Source organism: Selaginella moellendorffii, unplaced genomic scaffold (genome assembly GCF_000143415.4).
Source record: "Selaginella moellendorffii unplaced genomic scaffold, v1.0 SELMOscaffold_81, whole genome shotgun sequence".
Classification (NCBI taxonomy): Eukaryota; Viridiplantae; Streptophyta; class Lycopodiopsida; order Selaginellales; family Selaginellaceae; genus Selaginella; species Selaginella moellendorffii.
The window spans coordinates 663,083-684,333 of NW_003314342.1; the positions used below are offsets into that span (position 1 = coordinate 663,083).

General features: G+C 44.4%; 3 protein-coding genes across 4 annotated transcripts; 2 read left to right on the forward strand and 1 right to left on the reverse strand.

Annotated features, from left to right (window-relative positions):
* Positions 1–9,910: 9,910 nt before the first annotated feature.
* On the forward strand, positions 9,911–11,293 carry LOC112341354 (pentatricopeptide repeat-containing protein At4g02750-like). The gene has a single exon (XM_024661289.1). The coding sequence runs from the start codon at positions 9,911–9,913 to the stop codon at positions 11,291–11,293; it is 1,383 nt and encodes a 460-aa protein (XP_024517057.1).
* A 2,060-nt stretch (positions 11,294–13,353) lies between these two features.
* LOC9628859 (alpha-L-fucosidase 1) lies at positions 13,354–15,218 on the reverse strand. The gene is made up of 3 exons (XM_024661318.1): positions 14,648–15,218; positions 14,224–14,460; positions 13,354–14,153 (listed from the first exon to the last, which is right to left on the reverse strand). The coding sequence occupies exons 1-3, from the start codon at positions 15,172–15,174 to the stop codon at positions 13,466–13,468; spliced, it is 1,452 nt and encodes a 483-aa protein (XP_024517086.1). The 5' UTR covers positions 15,175–15,218; the 3' UTR covers positions 13,354–13,465.
* Positions 15,176–17,476, forward strand: LOC9629279 (protein transport protein SEC16B homolog). Of its 2 annotated transcripts, none has more exons than XM_024661320.1 (8): positions 15,176–16,123; positions 16,178–16,300; positions 16,362–16,547; positions 16,604–16,729; positions 16,778–16,912; positions 16,962–17,089; positions 17,135–17,240; positions 17,289–17,476. In XM_024661320.1, exons 1-6 carry the CDS (start codon positions 15,443–15,445, stop codon positions 17,004–17,006), a joined length of 1,296 nt encoding a protein of 431 aa, XP_024517088.1. In that variant the 5' UTR covers positions 15,176–15,442; the 3' UTR covers positions 17,007–17,089; positions 17,135–17,240; positions 17,289–17,476. The 2 variants fall into 2 exon arrangements, with proteins under 2 accessions (XP_024517088.1, XP_024517087.1); XM_024661319.1 differs by having other exon boundaries at positions 17,182–17,240.
* Positions 17,477–21,251: the final 3,775 nt, after the last annotated feature.

Consider the following 21,251-nt stretch of genomic DNA (forward strand, 5'->3'; position numbering starts at 1 on the left):
ACTTTGGGTTTGTGCTCCTAGAGCACGTTGAAGACGTGTGGAAGCTGGTGACGATGGCATTTGTTTCTTGCGACATACTCACCAGTTCCTCGGCAATGTCTTCCTTCCAGATTTTTTGAGCTTGTCGTGAGTGGTGACCTGCTTGCTCTCTCCTGTGACGACTTCTTCCAGCCTCTGGTGCCCAACCTCAAGGCTCTCTTGTGGATGGAGCTAGCCCTACACAGTGTGTGTGTGTGTATCAACCAGCAGATGCACAAATCGTTGAGAATTAGCAAGAAGTGTGTATCATAGGTTTAGTATGTAGTGTACCAGTGTACATGTACATGTGTTTCAGCTAAATATAATGGGCCAAATACACCGAAGAAGTGTGTATAAGAAGAGTAGAAACAAATTAAGAAATGTAAATTAAGAAGTGCAAAAGAAATGAAAATAAAAATTGTCCATCCTCATCAGTTTGCTGAAATTAAGTTGGATTCATTTCTTCCAGCTCCAAATATTGTGTGATTGAGTTGTAAGTTAATTAATAGTAGAAAATAAGAAAAAAAAACAAACATTGAAAAAATAGTGTTTGATAATATCTTCTTTGCTTTTAGTTTTTTATTTTCGAAAGAAAATTAGGGGGGAGTGCTGGTAAAGATATCTTTGCCGTTCATTGGTGGTTAATTAAATGAGCATGTTGAGAGATGTTTATAAGAGTTTAGCTCTGGACCAAGACGAAAATTAAAGTGCAAAATTTACATTTTCCCTATTTGCACAATAACTTAAGCTAAAGTAATGTACTTACCCTTATTTTTTATGGGAAAATTATTAGTATTTTGGATTCGCACGAAAACAAAAAGGCAAATTTAGAGGATTCTTAAGTAATTTTTAAAAACCCCCGACCAAATCTAAAGTGTTGGGGGGTCATTTTATTTTAAGGGAAGTTGTTAAAAATTATTCCGGAAATATTCGAGAAGATTCTTATGTTAGGGTTTGGCGAGGTTTTGTTGCTTGCTGTGCAAGCTTTCATGCATGACAAGAGCCCCGGTCTCCAAGTGCTGCCTGAGGAAGAAGACCGGGAACTTCGTCGGGCTGTGATTGGGAGGAGGTTTTGCATCGCCTGTGGTGGGTGAAGCCTCAAAATGTCACCACCTGGAGTAAGTTTTCTTTGGAGTATTACGATGTGGGGATGGAGAAGAGGACCTTCTTCACCATTTGTGGCATGCTGGAGAGCGAGATCCGGAAGCAAGATACCGGTTGGAGGAGTGCAGTGCTGGTGGATGTTCGACTGGGGGTGACTTTGTACAAGCTTTTCAAGAACACAGATTACTTGGATCTGGCGGACAAGTTCGGGGAGTCCACAGCTCATGAGATTGTCATGGACACTACTGCGGTGATTGTCAAGTGTGTCAGGTACAAGATTCATTTTCCTTCAACCGCCAAGGAGGTTCGAGCTGTTGCTGCTGGCTTTCGACAAGTGACAGGTACATTTTCTTATGTTTTTTGGATTGTCATAAGTTTTGACGACCAATAGGAACCCGACTGCCTAATGTCGCTGGGGCGATCGACTGTACTCTGAGATCATCTGATCTACTAGACTGGACGGCGAGAGCTACTACGACCGGAAGCAGCGGTACTCAGTCATCTTGCAAGGGGTTTGTGATGCCCAGAAGAGGTTCCTCAGTGTCTACGCTGGGTGGCCAGGTATGTTTCTTTGTGTGTTGTGGATGGTTCTAAAATGTTCTTTTTGCTTTCAGGACGCGTCCATGACATGAGGGATTTTCGTAATTCAACCCTCAGGAACAAGATTGTAGCAAGGGAGCTGCTGACATCGCCCACGGTGTTAGCATATGATGATAGGATCAAGCCATACCTAGTGGGGGACAAAGAGTACCAACTCCAGCAGCATCTGATGATTCCACACACAAGTAAGTTTTCTTCATTTTACTTTCTTTGGTTCACTTGTTTTGGTTGTTGCTCAGCTCCAAACCCGACACCATCCAAGGCAGCTTTCAACCTTCATCAACACCTTGCTCGGATTGTTATTGAGCAAGCATTTGGACTTCTTAAAATGAAGTTCAGATGCTTGGATAAAAAACAAAGGATCCAGCCAAAGTACCTTCCCAACATCATCAAGAGTTGTTGCATCTTGCACAATTTCTTGATTGATGTTGGGGAGACTGATCTTCGGGCGGAGATCCAAGCTTGGAGGAAAGAGGTGAAAAGGCTCAAGGACCAGGACCTCTTTGTCGATTACGGTGATCCCGAGCAAGCGGAAGGGGAGCCTCATGAGGAGTTGCACAGTCTAGAGGATGCGAAAGAGGTTAGAGAGAACCTCACGTTTTCCCTCTGTCTTTGCCAGTGGCGTTCGTGTTTGCTTTGAAATTTGCCGGGATATAATTCTAAACATTTGAATTTGAATTTGAAATTTCAAAATTTGAATTAAGTGAATTTTAAGTGTTCGAATGCATTGTTTTTAAGTGCGAATCCGAGGGTGTTTTTCCACTTAAATCTAAGACATGTGCGAATGCAAAAGTCCTTATAAGTTTACTTTGTAACACAAATTTCTTCAATGTGCGAACCCAACTTTCTTAATTTTTAAAGTGGGTCGCTTAAGTTTTTTTTTCACTAAATAAATGTGCGAATTGGTCCTTTCTCAACATAAAAGATAATGTTTTGCCAAGCTTACCACAACCACTGGCAACCTTGATTGCCAATGATGTTGTCCTTGGCTGTGGTATCTATAACCATACAGCTAGGGCCAAAGTTACACACCAATGGCCCATAGCAAGCACAGCCATGGTGGCACAAGGTCTCGGCCATGGCTAGCACTACCTTGGCTGGCCTTAGCCGTGGCATAGCCATCTACTAGAGGAGCTAGAGGAGAACTGTTGTAGGAGGAGTGCTAGAGGAGTTGGAGGAGAGCTGTGCAGGAGAAGTGCTGGAGGAGCTGGAGAGCTGCTATAGGAGGAGTGCTGGAGGAGCTGGAGGAGACTCAATGCACAAGGGGTTTTGAAGGAGCTAGAGGTGAGAAAGAATGATTTGATGAAAATAAAAAAAAACTGAAAAATCCAAGAGTAGGATTGGCAAAAGTACAATGTGGAAGAGAGTTGTTGCAGGAGGAGCACTAGAGGACATGGAGGAGAGTTGCTACAGGAAGAGTGTTGGAGGGAGGAGATATGTTGCATTGGAGGAAAGTAAGAGCCACTAGAGGTGTGCAGATGGAGGTTTTCTTGTTTATTTTGTCTTGTGCAGGCAACCCTAAAATGGAGGTGGTTCTTGATCAAGACTGGCCTGGATTTGAATTGGAAGGGTTGTGACACTGCTTGCTACTGCTAAAGACAATCTGATGCCCTTGCTGCTACAAGGGAAGGCTTCCTTGGGCTGGAGACTTGCTGATGCTGCCAAGAGGCTTCTCTCAGGAATTGCTGTGCGCAAGGGCCTTGAGGCTGATGGAGAGATCACATTTGAGTGGGGGACATGGAACAAGATGCTGGTTCCTGATGGGTCCTGATACAAGCTAGGCTGTGTGCAAGCTTGGGTACCTTGGAACGTGCTGCTACTGTTGTTCAACACCACAAGATGCTAATTTCATGAGCTCAGCTTTTCTTGGCTGAGTGGGGGGAGTGAGATAGGTTTCCTAGTGGTTTAGCATTAGTTTCTTTTTTCTGATCCAGCCTTCTCATGTTGATCTCGGCTGAGTGGGGGTGTGAGGATGTAGTACATCCGAGATCACCGTACTGCTGAGACACGTGGTGACATGTGGTGGATCTGGAGAGTCACAACTCTCACCTCTGTATGTATAGTGATGATGATATCTGAGCGATAGAGTTTTTTCTCTTCTTCCTTAGTTTTCAACAAGAGGAGTTGGGCACTAGAGGAAAATAAGAGTTGCTAGGTGGAGAGTTGGGCATTATACACAATACCACCAAACTCAAATACATATAATTTTCTGCATTGGACTATGCAATAACGTTTGGTTTGCTTTGATATTGTCAATTTTTACATAAATAAAAAATTTATATGATCTACTTTTTTTAATACATTTATATAATTAATTTTAGTTCTCTCAAAGAGTTCAACTAATGTTTTTTTATCAATTTTATTCTTCCTATAGCAAGCTTAAAGAAAATAGTGAAGAATATAAGGAAGAAGTCCTACACTCTTTGCAAACTTTCCTTTAAGAACATTATTACTAGTAAAAAATTTCACTTATTTTGAGTAGTCTGATGTGTTTGTCTTTATAGCATGTCCATAAACAGAAAACAAGGAACTTTTTACTTGCTCCTCATAGTAGAGTATCACAGTGATAGAAGAAGTTTGAGCTTCTTCTCCATGCAATGGGCAACAATATAATCAAGTGGCTGTAGTGATTGATACAAAAGTTCTCCTGGATCTTGCTTGTTAGGCTGGCGTGGCTAAGACACTGATAAAGGTAAGTTCTGCAAGGTTTTGCTGGATTGTCCTTACTGGGCTTACAGTTAGATCATGGGTGATCAGGAGCTCACAGTTTTGCACAAGATTTGATCAAACATGTTTCTTGCTTGAGCTAGGATCTTTGATCTGCCATGGGTGGTCATCAATGCATTCACAAAAGGTGCTGGAATGAAATCCAACAGCTTAAGCACTTTCAAAAGGCACCCATTCTAGGCATTTGCAGTGATCATTGCATTCCAAGAGACCAAGGTCCTCTTGCTCAAAACTTCCTGCTATGCTCATGATCACATTTCCAAGATTGAGCTCCATGTTTCTAGAATTCTTCTGTGAATCGTCACTTCTTTCTCATACTGCACAGGTCACAAATCACCCAAGAAATCACCTCATGGAGGCTGCAACACTCAATAGTTCTAGGACAGGCAGACAAGCCCTGTCCCATGGACAGTCACTGCTCCTTACGTGGGAATGTGCACATTACAGAGGTTCGTTTCTGTTTTCCAGTCTGTCTTTTAACTCCTCAAATGTCTTGATCATTATGAAGAAGGGAACCCATTGAGAAAATACAGTGTTGGGCAGACTGTTCGAGCTAAAATCCTTTCAAAACGCAAAACCAGCAGAAAGCACAGAAATGCTGCCACTTTGGATTTATCTCTACGTCCATCTGAGCTGCCCTTTGAATTAGCTTACTTATCATGACTTGCAGGAAACGATGCTGCATGCTCAGTGATTACTTTCGAGACCGTAACCATTGAACAGTCGGTTATCAGATACGTTCAAGAAGTAAAGGACAACTGGGCATGGCTAGTCCTCTCACCCCATCTTAAAGGCTGCCTTTTTATACTGGACACGTCTGACAATCCCTCGGAGCTTGAACGTTTTAAAGAGCGCTTCAAAGTCGGTGACCCGTTCCAGTGCCATATAAGAAGTGTTAACCACGAAAGGAAGCAAGTGGATTTGTCTCTACACCCGAAAACAAGGGACGAACAATTCAAGAAAGGCGACCTGTTAGGCCGACGAATCACACGAGTTTTTGCTGGTGTTGGCGGACATACTGTGCAAGGCAGATGGGAAAGTCTCGGAAAAGTTCATGTAACGATACATGGATTGATGACCCAGCCAGTTTATTTACAGAGGGACAGTTCGTAAGGTGCAGGGTCTTGGATTTAAAACGACCAGGGAGGGGAAAGATGGGCTTGGAACTTTCAGTAAGTTGGTGGACGTGGTGGTTTTGAGTCCCTTCCGAGCTATCAAACACTACTTCCAAGATTTGCATTAACATTTTTTGACTCTGCATCCAATGCTTCCTAGTCTATGCCGAAACCCGAGTCCGAGATGGAGCCTGAGTTTGACTCTGCAAGTAAGCAGAAACCTTGCATGCTGTGGACGTGACTTGTTTTTGTGTTGCAGGGTTTTGTCAAGAATGTGACGGAGAAAGGTTGTTTTGTGATCCTGTCACCTTCACTTGAAGCTAGAATTCAGCTGAAGAACCTATCGAACTCGTTTGTACAAAACCCTGCAGAAATGTTTCCACCAGGCAAGGTGATATCAGGAAGGTATGAACTTTTCTCCATATGGAAGTGTTTGCTGATATCTTCTTCTTCGTCAGAATTTTAAGCATCGAGCCATTGTCTGGGCACATTGAAATGTCTTTGACGGCAACAACATCACAAGATTCAAGTGGCTGGAAGAAGTTTGGTGCTGGAGAGATTGTTAGTGGCCGCATACACAACATTGAAGCATTTGGGATCTTCATCAGCCTTCCCGAGAGCCATGTGGTAAGCTCTCTCTCTATCTTGGTTTGAAGTTCTTAGTCTGTGCTCCAGGTTGCTTGTGTCATGTCTCTGAAGTGTCTTACAATTTTATTCAAGACTTGTCAACACTTTACAAAGTCGGCCAATGGGTTCAAGTAAAGATTCTAAAGGTGAGAACGAAAGCTTTAGTAAAACCACAGGGTTATGATTTCCCTCTACAGGTTGATGCGGAAACCAAACGTGTATCTCTTGGAATGAAAGCGTCATATCTGACCCCTGAGGATGGCATCAAGCCGATGGAGGAAGAAGCTATAAATGAAGAGCCTTCGAGCACAAATGTGCTCATGGATAATGATGAGAGGGAGGAGGAGGACTACTTGGATCTGGCATCAAAACGATTCCCACAGCTATGCATGTCGATCCACTCTCAACAAAGACGTTGAGGATACAGTGCCAATTGACTTGAAAGAGCAGAGTTACTTCTTGTTTATATTCACTCTTCTCATGTCCTGCTTCTCAACAGGGAGGCTGCAGCAAAAGAGAAGTTATTACAGAAGGACCAGCCTCCAGAGACCAAGGACGACTTTTTGATTCTAGGTGTTACAATCCAAGCTCTTTTTTATAGGGCATTGGAGAAGATAATTTATCGAGAAGAAATGGAAAAGATGAACATATGGATGGCTTATCTCAACCTAGAGAATTTCTCTTCTAGCATTTGAAGAGCAAATGGCAATTACTTTAGGTGGTTATAATGATCATGGAAACTACTATAGTAAGCATGCTTGTGTTTGGGGATGGAGATCAAGGGTATGGTAGAAGACCTCAATGTTTTGAGTGCTTATATTGGGGATATATTACAACAATGTTAGGTGCCAACTTTGACCACATGGTCAAGGTCAGTCAAAGGGAGGTTCAAGGGTTTATGAAGGCATGTTAGGGTAAGGAACTTAAAAGTGACGGCACAAAGGAGCTTTTGAGGTAGTTTGGGGGTGGTTGGGCAGTGAGGAATTTCAAGAGGAGGTGTAGTTTAGTCTAGGAAAACTAGATTGTTGATTTTTCGTGCTGGGTTATAACATTGGTATAAAAAGCGTTCGTTGTGATGGCCGACCAAGTTGAACACTAGAATTCGATGGTGGTGTCGATGATAGTGCTAATGGAGCTATGGAGGTTTGGACCATGGAAGATGTTGTTCACGAGTTGCGAGCCTTTAATAAAAATCAGCAAAAGATGCAAGATAAAATGCATGGCATGATGGGTACTTTGTGCGAGCGTGTTGAAGCACTCAAGGCTGGTCGTGGTGGCACTCTAAATAAGTCTTCCTTGGTGGATTGACTTAAGATTCCAACTTTTTCCAGTGATGGTAGTGTGGATGAGTGTTTAGCTTGGCTAACCAATGTGAAAAAGTTCTTGGCTGCTAAAGGAACTCCAAATGCGGATTACAACCCCTTATATATCTTTTCACATAAAAGGAGTTGAATACTAAACAAGTTCGTTGGATGGTCAAACTCATGGAGTTTGGGGAGTTTCCTATTGACCATCGTCTGGGAAAATCAAATGTGGTAGCAGATGCTTTATCTCATGTTCACCATGTGATGGCATTACAAACACAATTTTGTCATCATTTAAGTAAAGTGGTTAGCGAGTTTGGGCAATTAATTGAGTGTGCTCAGGCTCATGATGCTGAAGTGGTCTCATTGCAAGCCCAAATAGAAGCATTTTTCTCATTGGTGGATGGGATTCTTTATTATAATGGCTATGTGTATTTGCCACGAGTGGATGTGTTAATTACTTAGGTTTTATTCCACTATTATAATTGTCCAGAGGCCGGTCATTTTGGGGGGAAGAAAACATATAAATTGATTAAGCACAATTTCTATTGGAGGAATATAAAAGTTGATATCCTTGAGTACTGTAAGTTATGTGAGCTTTGTCAGTGGGTAAAGGTGCTACGGGAGAAGTTGGGGGACTTTTGCAACTTTTACCTATTCCTCAGAGCCGTTGGTGTAATATCTTTATGGACTTCATCATTTGTTTGCCATGAACACAAAGGCAAAAGAAGCAAATATGGGTCATAATGGATCATTTGATGAAGTATGTGTAGTTGTTGGCTTTTCAGAAGAGTGTCACTGCCTTAAACTTGGTTATGGTCTACTTGGAGAAGGTTTTTCCTGATTTTGGTTTGCCGGAGGACATCGTTAGCAATTGAGATTCAAAATTCACTAGTGGATTTTGGAAGAGCTTTGCAAAGGTTATACAAGTGACTCTGAAACTCTCGAGTGGAGATCATCCTCAAACGGATGGGTAAACTAAGCATGTAAATTAGGTGGTGGAGGATATACTACACTGTAGCATTGGTCAAAAGCAGAGACAGTGGGATTTATATTTTCTGTTGGTGCAATTTGCCTATAAAAATAGCCAACACAGTGGAACCAAACTAAGTCCTTACTTTGCCATGTTTGGAAGGCATCCTTGAATAACGATGGAGTTGGAATTGCATTTGAGTAAGGATATTCAAGAAAAACTTGATTCAAAGGCGACTGAAACTTTATAAGATTTTGGTGGTGTGCAAATGGAATTTGCAAGTAGCTCAAGATAGAGTGGAGAAGTTTGCTAATAAGCATCACTAATTCCGGGAATATAAAATAGGTGATGGGAAGAGTGATAAACTTTCTCATCGGTATGCTGATCCATATGAAGTGCTAGAGAGCATCGGGAAGGCAACTTATCAGGTGCGGCTGCCAACTATGGTGAAAATTCATTCAGTATTTTATGTTAGCCAGTTGAAAGGTGTACTATCTTGAAGTGACAGACCCAATGCCTCCTTGATGTATACAGCTGTGGATGGATCAAGAGCTTGAGCAAGGTTCCCCAGAAAAGGCAATCACTGGTACAATTTGTCCTTGGGACAAAGACTTTGTTGGGGGGAAGAATTGTTTGACCATGTGATCAACTTCAGTCAAAGGGAGGCTCAAAAGGCAACTTAGTTTCAATTATTTATTGCACGAGCACTAGAGTGTTAGCCATCCATCCATAAATTCCCAAATCTCTCTCAATCCCCCTCCCTAAGTTAAACTATACTTAAGGTTCAACTACACTCCTCGCAGGAACAAACAGCCAAGCACACCAAGCCTCTAGGTTCCTAACATCCTTTAATATAACAAGACTTGATCATAAAACCCTCTAAATCCCAAGCAAGTTTTAGAGTAAAGTAAAGAATTTAACCTAATTTAGAAGCTTTTGAAGTAGCTCGAGGGTGGTTGGGCGGTGAAGAACCTTGAGAGGAGGCATAGTCTAGTCTAGGAAGATTAGATTGTTACTTTTCTTGCCGTGTCATAACACAATTGTTGTTCATGATGTGAGGAATGTCATGAATGGGGACATAACACTGGAACTTGTGCCAAATGTCAATAATATGCTAAAAAATATTCTTATGCTCTTTTGACATTTATGGATAATAAGAGTTCTATTTATTATGCTTCCAACAAATAACAAAAGTCCTCCTATTCTCTCTCCTCCACTCTCTTTCATAACATGCAATATAGAATTAGTGGAGGATGAGTAGTTTATATTTGTTTTTGCTGGACTCATAAATAGTATAAATGTGATGATCTTGGTGGACTTTGGCTTAGCAATTTCCTCTATTCAGTGTTTAATTGTTTGAAGTTTCATTATAGCAAGTCTCTTGTACTTGACCTTTATGACTTGTGTTTACTAATCATAAGTCATCAGTATAGATATTATGTATGGAAACGCTGGTTGTCTACGCGCGGTGTGGGCATTTGGAGGAATCGAGAAGGATCTTTGATGCATTGCCGGCCAAGAACATCGCGTCGTGGACGGCGCTCGCGAGCGCGTATGCCGAGAGTGGGCATCCGGGCGAGGCCAAGGCAGCGTTCGATCGAATGGCGGTGCGGGACGTAGTTTCCTCCACTGCGATGGTCAAGGCGCTGGGCGATTGCGGGCGGATTGGATCGAGCAAGGCGGTGTTTGATGCGATGCCCGAGAGGAACTGCAAGACGTGGGCGACGCTGCTGCGGGGATTTGCTCGCGGCGGAGAGATTGGGCGAGCGAGAGAGGTGCTGGATCGGATGCCCGAGACGAATGTGGTAGCGTGGACGATCCTCGTGCAGGGTTTCGCGCAGCGCGGGCGAGTGGGCGATGCGAAGGCCGCGTTTGATTCCATGCCCGAGAAGAACAGCATCACTCGCGCGGTAATGCTCGTCATGTTTGCAGAGAATGGATTCGTGGAGGAGGCGGAGGATGTCTTCCAGGAGATTGTCCACCGAAACGCGATCCTCTGGGGGGCGATGCACTGGTGCTATGCCCAAAATGGGGATTTGATTCATGCCAAAAGTTTGTTTGATAGGATGCCTCTGCACAGCATACTTTCGTGGACGATTATGATCAAGTCATACGCGCTAAAAGGTGACGCTGATCAAGGAAAACAATTGTTTGAAGCAATGCCACACAGAGATCTTGTTTCATGGAACTCGATAATCGCTGTTTATGCCCAGAGAGGTCGTTTCAAAGACGCTATACGAGCGTTTTCTTTGTGTTGCTGCTGGGATTCCTATTCATGGAACACAATTCTCGTGGTATACGCTTTAGATGCAAATATTTGTGAGGCAAAGAAGACGTTTGATAGAATACCAACTTGGAATTTGGTCTCCTGGAACACGATGCTAGCAGCATATGCCCAGAGTGGCCATGCGTATTCTGCGATCCAGCTTTTTTGGGCGATGTTTCTTCACGGCTTTGATCCCGACAAGGCAGCGTTTGCCATCGTTTTGACGGCGTGTAGCCATCTGGGGCTTGTCAAGGAAGCAGTAAGCTACTTCACGGCAATGAGCTTTGACAATGGATTGGACCCTTCGCAAGACCATTACACCTGTATTGTTGATGCTCTAGGACGGCTAGGGCGATTGGAAGAGGCCGAGGATGTCCTGGAGAATATGCCTTTGTCAGCTGATGGAGTTGCATGGGCAACGTTTCTTACCGCGTGTAAAAACCACGGGGAGATGAGTCGAGGGATGCATGCTGCGGAATTTACGTGCCAGTCCAGCCTTGTGAGTGATGCATTGCCTTATGTGATGCTGGAGAACATCTTCAGAGCAGTTCAGACTTGATGTGTTGACCCAAACATCGATCGTTGATATCCAGCCATTCCGTGAGCCGCCCCATCCCCCATGGATGGAGAGCGGGACGCACAGAGGATTGAGCATAGGAGAGTCTTCATGAGGAGCATAGTCCTCCGCCTCTCGCGTATGAGTCCGTGGTGTCCCATGCATCTGGAATGTTAAGTGCAGTGGGTTTGCTATAGTCAGCAATGCAAGATCCAATGCTGCTGTTGTGAATTTCAGCAGCAGCACTGCGCTCCTCCTGCTCCACATCAGTGCCATGCTAGGCGTGGCAATCCACGCCATGCCGGTGAGAGTGAGCCGTGGAAGTCTCTCATGAGCTCTTGTTGAAAGTGGGAAGCAGTGGTGTGGAAAGCTTGCGTTTGAGGCGCGGGTGGAGATGGGCTCATTGCAGTAAGGTGATAGCTCGATCCCATTGCCTTCCTTTTGTATCCTATCTCCCTCGTTGCCTCCCGACATGCTTCATATGTTCTCCTCTCTGTGTTCCATATGTTATCCTCTCCGCTTGCGAAGCATTGCACAGCATGTTGCTGGAGCTGGGCCTCAGCCCATTCGTTGATGGCTAGCATTTACGAAGGCTTCATTGGATGTTGATATAAGTTTAAAGACAATTGCCCCACTTTTATGATGGGCTTAATCTATGTTGACTGGATTGTTCTTTGCAAAGCATGTATGCAAGGCGATTTTACAAGGAAATTTATCAAATCTTCCGCAAAGTCAATGCCATAATCTGTCAAGAACCAAATCCTTGGAGAGCTTAGAAATTAATATATGCATAATGAAGGATAGTTAAAGTAATTTGATGATGAGAAGTTTGACATATGTTATCAAACATATTATCTAGCATAGCAATCAGGGATGCTCAACATCCCAAACAATTCTCCCAATTGGAAATAAGAAATATCACGAGTGCCATTTCCTACTCATCCATTCCCTTCGAAAACTTTCTTTCTATTCTGCAGGGTGGAGTTTTATATATAATGTTGTTGTATAGGGCAATATTGCTTCTTCAATGGCAACTAGCACTTGTTCAATGTTTCGTGACCAATCTATTCCCTTCTCTTCCAATATCATGGAATATAAGTATATGAAAATTTTCAAAACTAACATAGTTGTTTTGAATCGTTAGGATCATCCTTTAGTGATTTTAATCTACATTGAGTTATAATTTAAATAGATTGCTACTTTGTCCTCTATGACATGCTAGATGGAGAAAAAGTGTTATACAAGCTCATATTTTTAATGCATAAAGTATTCTTTACAAATCAAATATTTATTTTAATAGCTTTTTTTCTGCAGGCTATTTGCAAAAGAACACCCACAAGGTGTATGACCTGTTTAGTATTTGCACACATATCAATTTTGTTATATTTATATTTTTTATTTTTCCACAATACCTATCTTTTATGGCTTCAGTGAAGTTATAGTCATTTACACTTTTGAGTATTTCTTCAATTTAGGCACTATATTTTTGGTTTTCTTAAGCAAACTAACATAGGATATACCTGGGTATTCTTGAATATTTTATAATTTAATTGTTGATATTTATTTAGAATAATTTTATGTTTATAAATTAAAACATTTTAATAATGGTCATCACGTTGATTGACTGACAGTTTCAGCAAAAAGATGTTCTAATTTATTTTCAAAGCTTTTAAATCTTAGAACTACTAGTTCAATGTTTGGATACATAAGTTGCATGAATTTTTGTTTTTATCATTTCCCAAGTGTCTTTTATTAACCTCTGTTGTTCTCCACCAAAGCTTAACATTATCTACTAAGTATGGTTTAGCACATGAGACTTTCTTCAAACTTAATAATAATAATGCTTAAAAATAATCTTCTATATCACCACCACCTTATAGTCATTCATGTTTGCATGTGTGATTTTGTGGCGAGGAAGCAGGAGCAACAGAAGGTCCTCCAGACAAGTTCTTCTCAAGTAACCAACTGCCACCTCCATGCAAGGGTACTTTCCACGAGCTCATAGGGTAGAGGGCTAGCTCTTGATTTTTTTGGTTGTTCTCTAGGCTCCAATCTGTTAGGAGTGATGCAAAGAGACTGTTATTGATCAGGCCAGGGATTTCCAACCCAAAGCTATGTTTCTCATACCTGAAAAGTGTATCCATGAAATATACATATCCTCTTGTAGTTTCTCTTCTAAATAGAAGACAAGTGCCTGAGGTTGTACATATCGAAGTACAAACCAAAGAAGCAGATCAATGGATCTCCCCGTGACGTGTCAATCAGCAGTCGAACGAGGCGAGCAGCGCATACTTGATCCTCTTCCAGTCGATCCACTTTCCTGTAACCAATGGTGCTACCGTTGCTCACCAGGTACCAGCCCAGCTCGCTGTCCCATGCCTCGACGTGATATTCCATGACCCTTTGTCCCATGTTTACTGGCTCTCGGATCTCCAGTGCGTTGAACTTTGAGACCTTGCCAAGATCAAGCTCGATCCAGCCGGTCGACTCCCCTTGCATTGGAGCCCAGAAAGTCTCCATACGCTCGTCAAGGATTTGCTTCGGCCCGAACGAAGAGCTGCGAACGCTGCTTGCTGTCACGGACAAGGGATTCGCTGCTAAGTTGACGCTGAAGATGGAATCTATGGCGGAGCTAAACCGCTCCAGCGTCTGGAAGTCGGATTCGTCGATCAGTCCCGACGAGTTTGGAGGGACGTTGAGCAGGAGCAAGCAGTTCCTGGCGGATGATTTGTAGAAAACGTCGAGCAGCTGCTCCAGGGATTTTGGAGCCTCGTTCCTGTGCCAAAACCAACCGGGCCTGATGGAGATATCGCACTCCGGAGGGAGCCAGTCGGTTCCAGCACTCTCTCCAGACATCAAGTACCTGTTGATGTTGCGAATTGGATCGAGTTTCACGAGAACGAAAGTTTCATGCAAGGATGGATTTTACGTACTGGCCATCGCTCCTGCCGATCGTAATGGAAGATCTGTTCGCCATCGCCCAGCATGGTTGTCCGGCCTCGCCATACTCGTTCCCAACCCATCGGATGTCGGGGCCAGCGTCGGAAAAGATGTTGGCACCGGGTTGCAGCTGATGAATCGTGTCAAACCAGAGCTCAAAATCGTAGCTCATGTTCACTGCAGTGGGTGATTTCGCACCATCCAGCCACACCTCGGAGATCGGCCCATATCTGCACGCCAAAACAAAATGCCGCGTCAAGGCATCTGCTGCTAGAGATGAAAACTACAAAAGCCCACAAGCTCGCGAGCTCCTAATGCTAAAACCGTTTGATGGGCTGGAGCAAATGCAAACATATCACACAGTGACCATGCCACCAAGAAAATGCGTGAAGAAGAAGCAAAGAATGTCTCACTCACCCAGTAAGAAGCTCTCGGAGCTGAGCCAAGTAGAACTCGTTGTAGAGAAGAGTGTCGCCATAGCAGCTCTCGTGCAAATCCCATGGCGAGAGGTAAAAGCCCACGTCCAATCCACGCTCCCTGGCGGCGGCCACGAACTCGGCCACCACATCCCCCTTCCCTCCTCGCCAAGAGCTGCTAGCCACGGAGAAATTGGTGTAGGCCGAGGGCCACAGGCAGAACCCGTCGTGGTGCTTGACCGTGAGGATCACGAGCTGCGCGCCCGCGGATTGGGCCGCGTCCATCCACTGCGACGCATTCAATCGCTCCGGGTTGAAGATGGAGGGCGATTCGTGGCCGGATCCACGCTCCGAGTCCGTGAATGTGTTGACGCCGAAGTGGAAGAACATCGAGAGGCGGCGCGAGTGGAACTGGAGCTGGCGCCATGAGGGAATTGGGCGGAGAGGGAGCGGTGGGGGCGAATTTAGGGCGACAGCTCTCAAGAACACTAGTATCTCGAGGAGCAAGAAAGAGAGATGGAAATTCATTGCTATAGAGAATGGAGGAGAGAGCCAATCTTATAAGCCCAGTGGAGTAGAGGAATTCTCACCAGAGAGTAAAATCTTTGCTTCTTCCAGGGTGTCCTTGTTCTTGCAAGGCAAGATGGATTATCTTCTTCTTCTTAGCCGTGATCTCCAAGCTAGATTGGAATGTTCTTTCTCCGTCCAGGATTCTCAAGAGCTGTGGAGGTCGCGCCCGGATTTTCGCAAGGAATACCTCGCGACTCGCGAATGCGTGTGAGATCCAGCAAAGTTTATGGCATTGCTCTTCCCCAATTTCGTGATTTCCACAGACACCTCAGAGGATTGCTTGCTCTCCTGGGGAGCACTGCTCAAGAACTGCCGGGATCTGTCACAGGGGAGGCAAATCCACGCCCGCATTGCGCAGAGCGAGCACCGCCGCAACAAATACCTCGCGAATCTGCTCGTCCAGATGTATGGCAAATGCGGCAGCGTCGATGACGCCCGTGCAATCTTGGAATCCATAGAGAATCCTAAGCTCTTCTCCTCCAACATCATGATCCAGGCCTACGCACAGGCGAAAGATCTAAATCGAGCGCGCAGAACGTTCGATGGGATGCTCCGGCGAGATGCCTCGACGTGGAACTCGATCGTCACGGCATATGCCGAAAACGGGCATCTTGATAAAGCGCGAGAGATTTTTGAATTGGCTCCAGAGAAGAACGAAATCTCTTGGAATGTGATGATCACGCTTTGCATCCGCAGTGGAAAGATAGCTTCTGCCAAGGATTTGTTTGATCGGATGCCCGTGAAGACGATCGTTGCGCAGACTGCCCTCCTCACAGCATTGGCCAGGAAAGGGCATTTGGAAGAAGCCGAGGCTTTGTTTGAGAACATAAAGGAGGAGCGCGATGTAGAGTCATGGGCTTTTGGCTCTCGCTGTCTACAGACAACTCCAACCGAACAGCAAATGCAGGTTGGGCAGTCTTTTTCTCTTGAGTTGATACAAACGAAGACTTTCTGGCGACAGGCAACTGCATTTGAGGTGAAAAGGCTACTGATTGCCGGAAAGCAGAAAGAGGCTTTACGGGCTGCTCAAGACGGGCAACTTTGGGGATGTGCTCTTCTTATGGCCCGGCAGCTGGGAGAGAAGGTACCTTGTCTTGTAGCTTCGATGTATAGACCGTTAGTGATGGTCTTGTGGTTTTTAATAGTTCTACACCGACACTATAGCGGACATGGCTCAACGTCAGTTTCAACCAGGGTTTCCCCTCCGGACTCTAACTCTTCTTTATGCTGGTCAACATGCCGGAGTGTTCGTAGGGAACACTAATTCGTCGAACGTAACAGCGCTTCAACCTCAACCGGTTCCAGCGTCCGCTGTAGATGGTGCAACACAGGTGAAATACTTTTATCAAGCTACTCTCTTGCTTAAGGAGTGCATGTTGACTTGCAGGACGCAGTAGAAGGAATGCTCGAAGAATGGCAGGAAAACCTGGCTATAATGGCAGCTAACCGAACTAATGGGGACGAGAGAGTGATTATGCATCTTGGTGATTGTCTCTGGAGACATCGAGATGAGATATATACATGGTCACACGTTGATGTTTCTCATAGTTTTAACTTGCAGATATGTGGAGCCCATATTTGCTATCTTGTTGCAAATGCTAGTTTTGAGCCTTTCTCTACTTCTGCCAGACTTTGTCTTATAGGTGCCGACCATTGTAAGTATCCACGCACGTACGCTAGTCCAGAAGCTATCCAGGTAAGCCGTGTTTGTCCTCAATAACAATTGTTAACCTTTTCTTCATCAGCGAATGGAAGTGTACGGATTTGCAAGAGTGACTGGCAATTCCTAGTTTATTTTACTTCCTTTTCAGCCATACAAGCTTATTTATGCGTCGATGCTTGCTGAAGCTGGAAAGATAAACGAAGCTTTAAGGTTGGTAGTGATTTTTAACTGTATCCTTAAGGTTTCTCTTCGAAGGTATTGCCAAGCGGTGTTGAAAACATTGAAAACAGTGGGCCATGCAGCTGATGTGTGCAAAGAAGCGGCTGTAGCCTTGGAAGAGCGTCTTCGTATCCACTCTCAGGTTTGTAATCGGACACTCGGCTTTTATACTCACTTTCCTGTTATCCAGGGAGGCTCGACGTCAATTGTGCAACGGTTTTTTGGCAATATTGGTCTACACAAGATGATAGGCCCTTCTTCCCCGAAAGCTTCTGATATGCTGATATTAATAACTGTCCCGCAACAGCTTCTAGCAGAGGCAGTGTATCACTTGCCTCGTCGGCATCAATGGAACCCATAAGTGATAATACGAGAAAATCCAACATGCCAGCGAGAAGCATTTCTGAGCCTGACTTTAGGCCTGCACAGGTAACTCGACTTGCTCTTGTGTACCTTCAATTAAGACTTGTATTCTTTCATCAGATCGTTAGTCTAGCGAAAGGAACGCCAAACAGAGGCGTCTTTACTTCTTTCATGCAAAGAGCGATGGGCTTCATAAAAACACCTTCGAAGGAGGTTTGTAGAAGCTTTGGAAAGAGCGCTAGCTGATTGATGGTTGGTACGTGATGCAGGCAAAGCTTGGCGACAGCAACAAGTTTAGATAGGGTTGAAGAAGGAGCCGAGGCACAAGCGCCAGAGCTTCCGTTGGCTCCTCCTCCCACGGCAAACAAGCTCGTCTCACGCGTGGAGGAGAACGGCGCTCCTGTTTCCATGTCTCCGGAGAGACCACAGCCAACTCCGGAAAGGCCGCAACCGGTTGTGAGTGGAATCCCACCAATGCCTCCGAGCAGTAACCAGTACGCAGCTCGCGCACGTCAAAACGTTAGATCAAGGTATCATTCCCAGCACTCCAATCTCACGAGGTTTTTGCAGATATGTCGATACATTCAACAAAGGTAGCGTAACACCATCCAAGACATCATCGGACTCTCCTCCACTGTTTGGCGTGGTGCCAAAGGCAAGCGCAAAGCCTTTAGCTCCAGCGAGATTTTTCGTGCCTGCGGCCGCTGCTGCCGCTGCTCCAGATATCAACAGCAACCATCCGGTGGATCCTTCCTCGGCACCGGCCTTTGTCCCCGACACGGCATTCTCAAACGGGAATGGACCGTTTGCAGCAGCAGCATTCGCTCAGCCGGTTGTACAGGATATGAGAAACGATCCGGGGCCAACGCCTGATCATCTCTCGAGCGGCTCTTCACCAGCAATGTTCTATTCGAATCACTATCCAGCAGCACCGTCGACCGTCTCGTTGCCGCCACCTCCAGCTCTGGAAGTCACTCCGCCAGTGATGGTCGAGCAGCAGCAGCAAAACCAACACCAGGAAAGTTCGATTCATCGGCACCACCATCAACAGTCCGGCACAGTGGGATTTGAAGCTGCCAGTTCCTCCGGAGTGTTTGGAGACGAATTGCAAGAGGTGGAATTGTAAATCACACTCCACAAGTAAGTAGTAGTGACTGTTGCTGGGTGGATTTTGGTAGAGCAGTGTAGCGAAGTAGTAGTCGTGGAAGGAGGAATTTTTTTTTGGCTGGGGTGATTCTTTGGAGCCAGGAAACCGTTGCACGAGTTAAACCGCTTTGCAACATTAAACATCTGTACTACATTATTTAATAATCCTGCCTAAATTCAAACAAAACTGATACAAGCTATTAGTATCATAACACTACCCTATTCTTTGTCAAGCTTGCATTTCAAATTTTCACCCTCTTAGCCTTATGGTTTTTTCTTAGGTTTTATTATTTGGGTTCTCTATGGATCACATCTTAGGAGGCATTTTTCCTTCCTCTCTAGCACATCTTAAGCACATATCTCTCCCACACTGTTTTGGTTTGTTTATGGCCATGGTCTTTCCTCAAAACATATAGTTTCCATTATTATAAAGAATATACATTTGTATTTTAGTATTGCTTGGTGTTGTGAGGGCCAAGTGTACAGCTACGATGCCATATACTAATATTAGCATAGTAAGATTTTAGTAGCCGTCAGATTGGTTTCAATTTGCACCATTCGCTCTTGTATATAAGTTAAAGTTTTTAGGCTAAATGCTATGCACATTTTCTATATTCCCTTTCCATATCTCAAGAACTCACATTGGTGGAGGTGAGGGGCACCTTTGATTGTCCCTAAGGAGTGTTTGAATTTGGGATTTTGGTTTAGATCTAGCTTTTGCATCGTTTAGATTTAACTTTTTCCATTTCCTTTCTTTTGTTCTTCCTTTTTAGGATTTTGGTTTAGATCTAGCTTTTTGCATTGTCTAGATCTCCCATTTCCTTCTTGCTTTTTGTCGTTTCTCTTCTTTTCCTCTTTCTTCATCCGTCTTCATGGCAGATCAACAATCTCCTCTTTTGATTATGGAGTAGCAGTTGGTACAATTGCTTAATGCTATGCACTTGCAATTGAGCAATCAAACTCAGTTGATAGCGGCGTTCATGGCACGTGGTACAACTCCTCTTGCTCTTGTATGAAACACAAAATCCCTAGGCCTCAAAGTGGAGCTGAAAGGGCACCATGTGGTAGTGGCCGAAGCGAAAGCCAAACAAGCGTAACACGTTTGGACTAAAAGCTCCGACTTGAAAAGGTCGAGAGTGGGAGTGGAACTCCCAACGAAGTGCTCGAGGAACAAACACAAAGTGAAAGAAAAGTGAGTCTCTAGAAAAGGGACACAAGAGGACCGACACATGACACGTGGAAGGACCTGAGATGGAGTCCAAGATGGAGTCTAAGATGGATCCAAGATGGATCCGAAATGGAGTTTGAGATGGAGTCCAAGATGGAGTCTGAGAAATGGGACTTATGGAGGTTGTGAATGAGACTCCTCCAAGTGGTTGGAGGTGCGGTTAAGTGACTAAAGTAGAATGGAAAAATTAGTCGATTACAACTTGGTATCGGAGCTGTTCCTTAGTCCGACTTTTATTGATGCTTAAGTATATCACCACTTGTATGGGAATTAGAAGGTCCTAGGTATAGACCTATCCTCGAGGAGGAGCATGTCAAGAGGACATGGCTCTCCCCTCAAGTTCATGTGTGAACTTGTGCGCAATGTGGTGGATGGAAAAGGCCAGTAAGGGAACGACTTTGGGATCTTGGGAACAATATAAAGGTTTCCTCAGAAAGTTGAGGATGTGATCCAGATGAGCGTTTGATGCAGTAAACGGGCTAATGTAGTTGTGGTAAACAACTATAGTTAGGATCACGGGAAAGATGCAAACTCCAAAACGATAATGGAGTCACAAGATTACCCTCATATAGTTGAGGTTGGTGCTCATGAATTTGAGACTGGAATTGATGATCGTGGGAGGTCAAATACGGTAGAGGACACAAGTCCTTGAAATGGTAGCCGGGGCTACCTTTAATAAATGTTGGAACAACCCAAGGAGTTGGGGGTGTACTTAGAGGATGAGTTGGTATTCTCATCACATGGATAAGTGGTCATAAAGGGCAAAAGGTTGCCCCTAGAGAACAAATCAAGTGTCGGAGTAACACTTGCAAAGATGGTCCTTGTGAGTAGGACATGAATACAAGGAGTTGTATTCCAGTGAGCTAGCACCTCAAAAGTAAGACCTTATGGGTCGTCGGATTAGCAAAATCCAAAAAGTCTGATGACTCTAATAGAGTTAAGGAATAATCCTAAGGGATCGAGAAGCATTTGGACTGAGGTGCGTGGTGCCCCATGAAGGATGGGGAGGATCTTGAGATCCAAGTATGAAAACAGTGTGTATCTCATTGATGGCAAAATGTGCCACACTAAAGTCGTGGGAAAGGTGTTCCCAGAAGAAGCAACTTTAGTGCAGAGTTGTGTGCGAACACTATGGTGTAATGCTAATGAATAGTTGGCATGAGAAACGACTGGGTTGGTCTTGGCAAAGACTTAGACACAAGTGCAAAGTGTCATAAAGGCAGACTCATGGAGCCGATGGTGTGGGGACACCAAATGGGCCAAGGTGTGATACCTTCAGGTTATGTTGATGAGTTCATGAGAACCCTTTGCCAAGGGAATCCCAATGGAAATGAGAATGGCATAGCCTAAGCTGGAAAGCATGTGGTAGAGTGTGGTGACCCGGATAATGATGGAGGTGTGGAAGCATCAGCAATG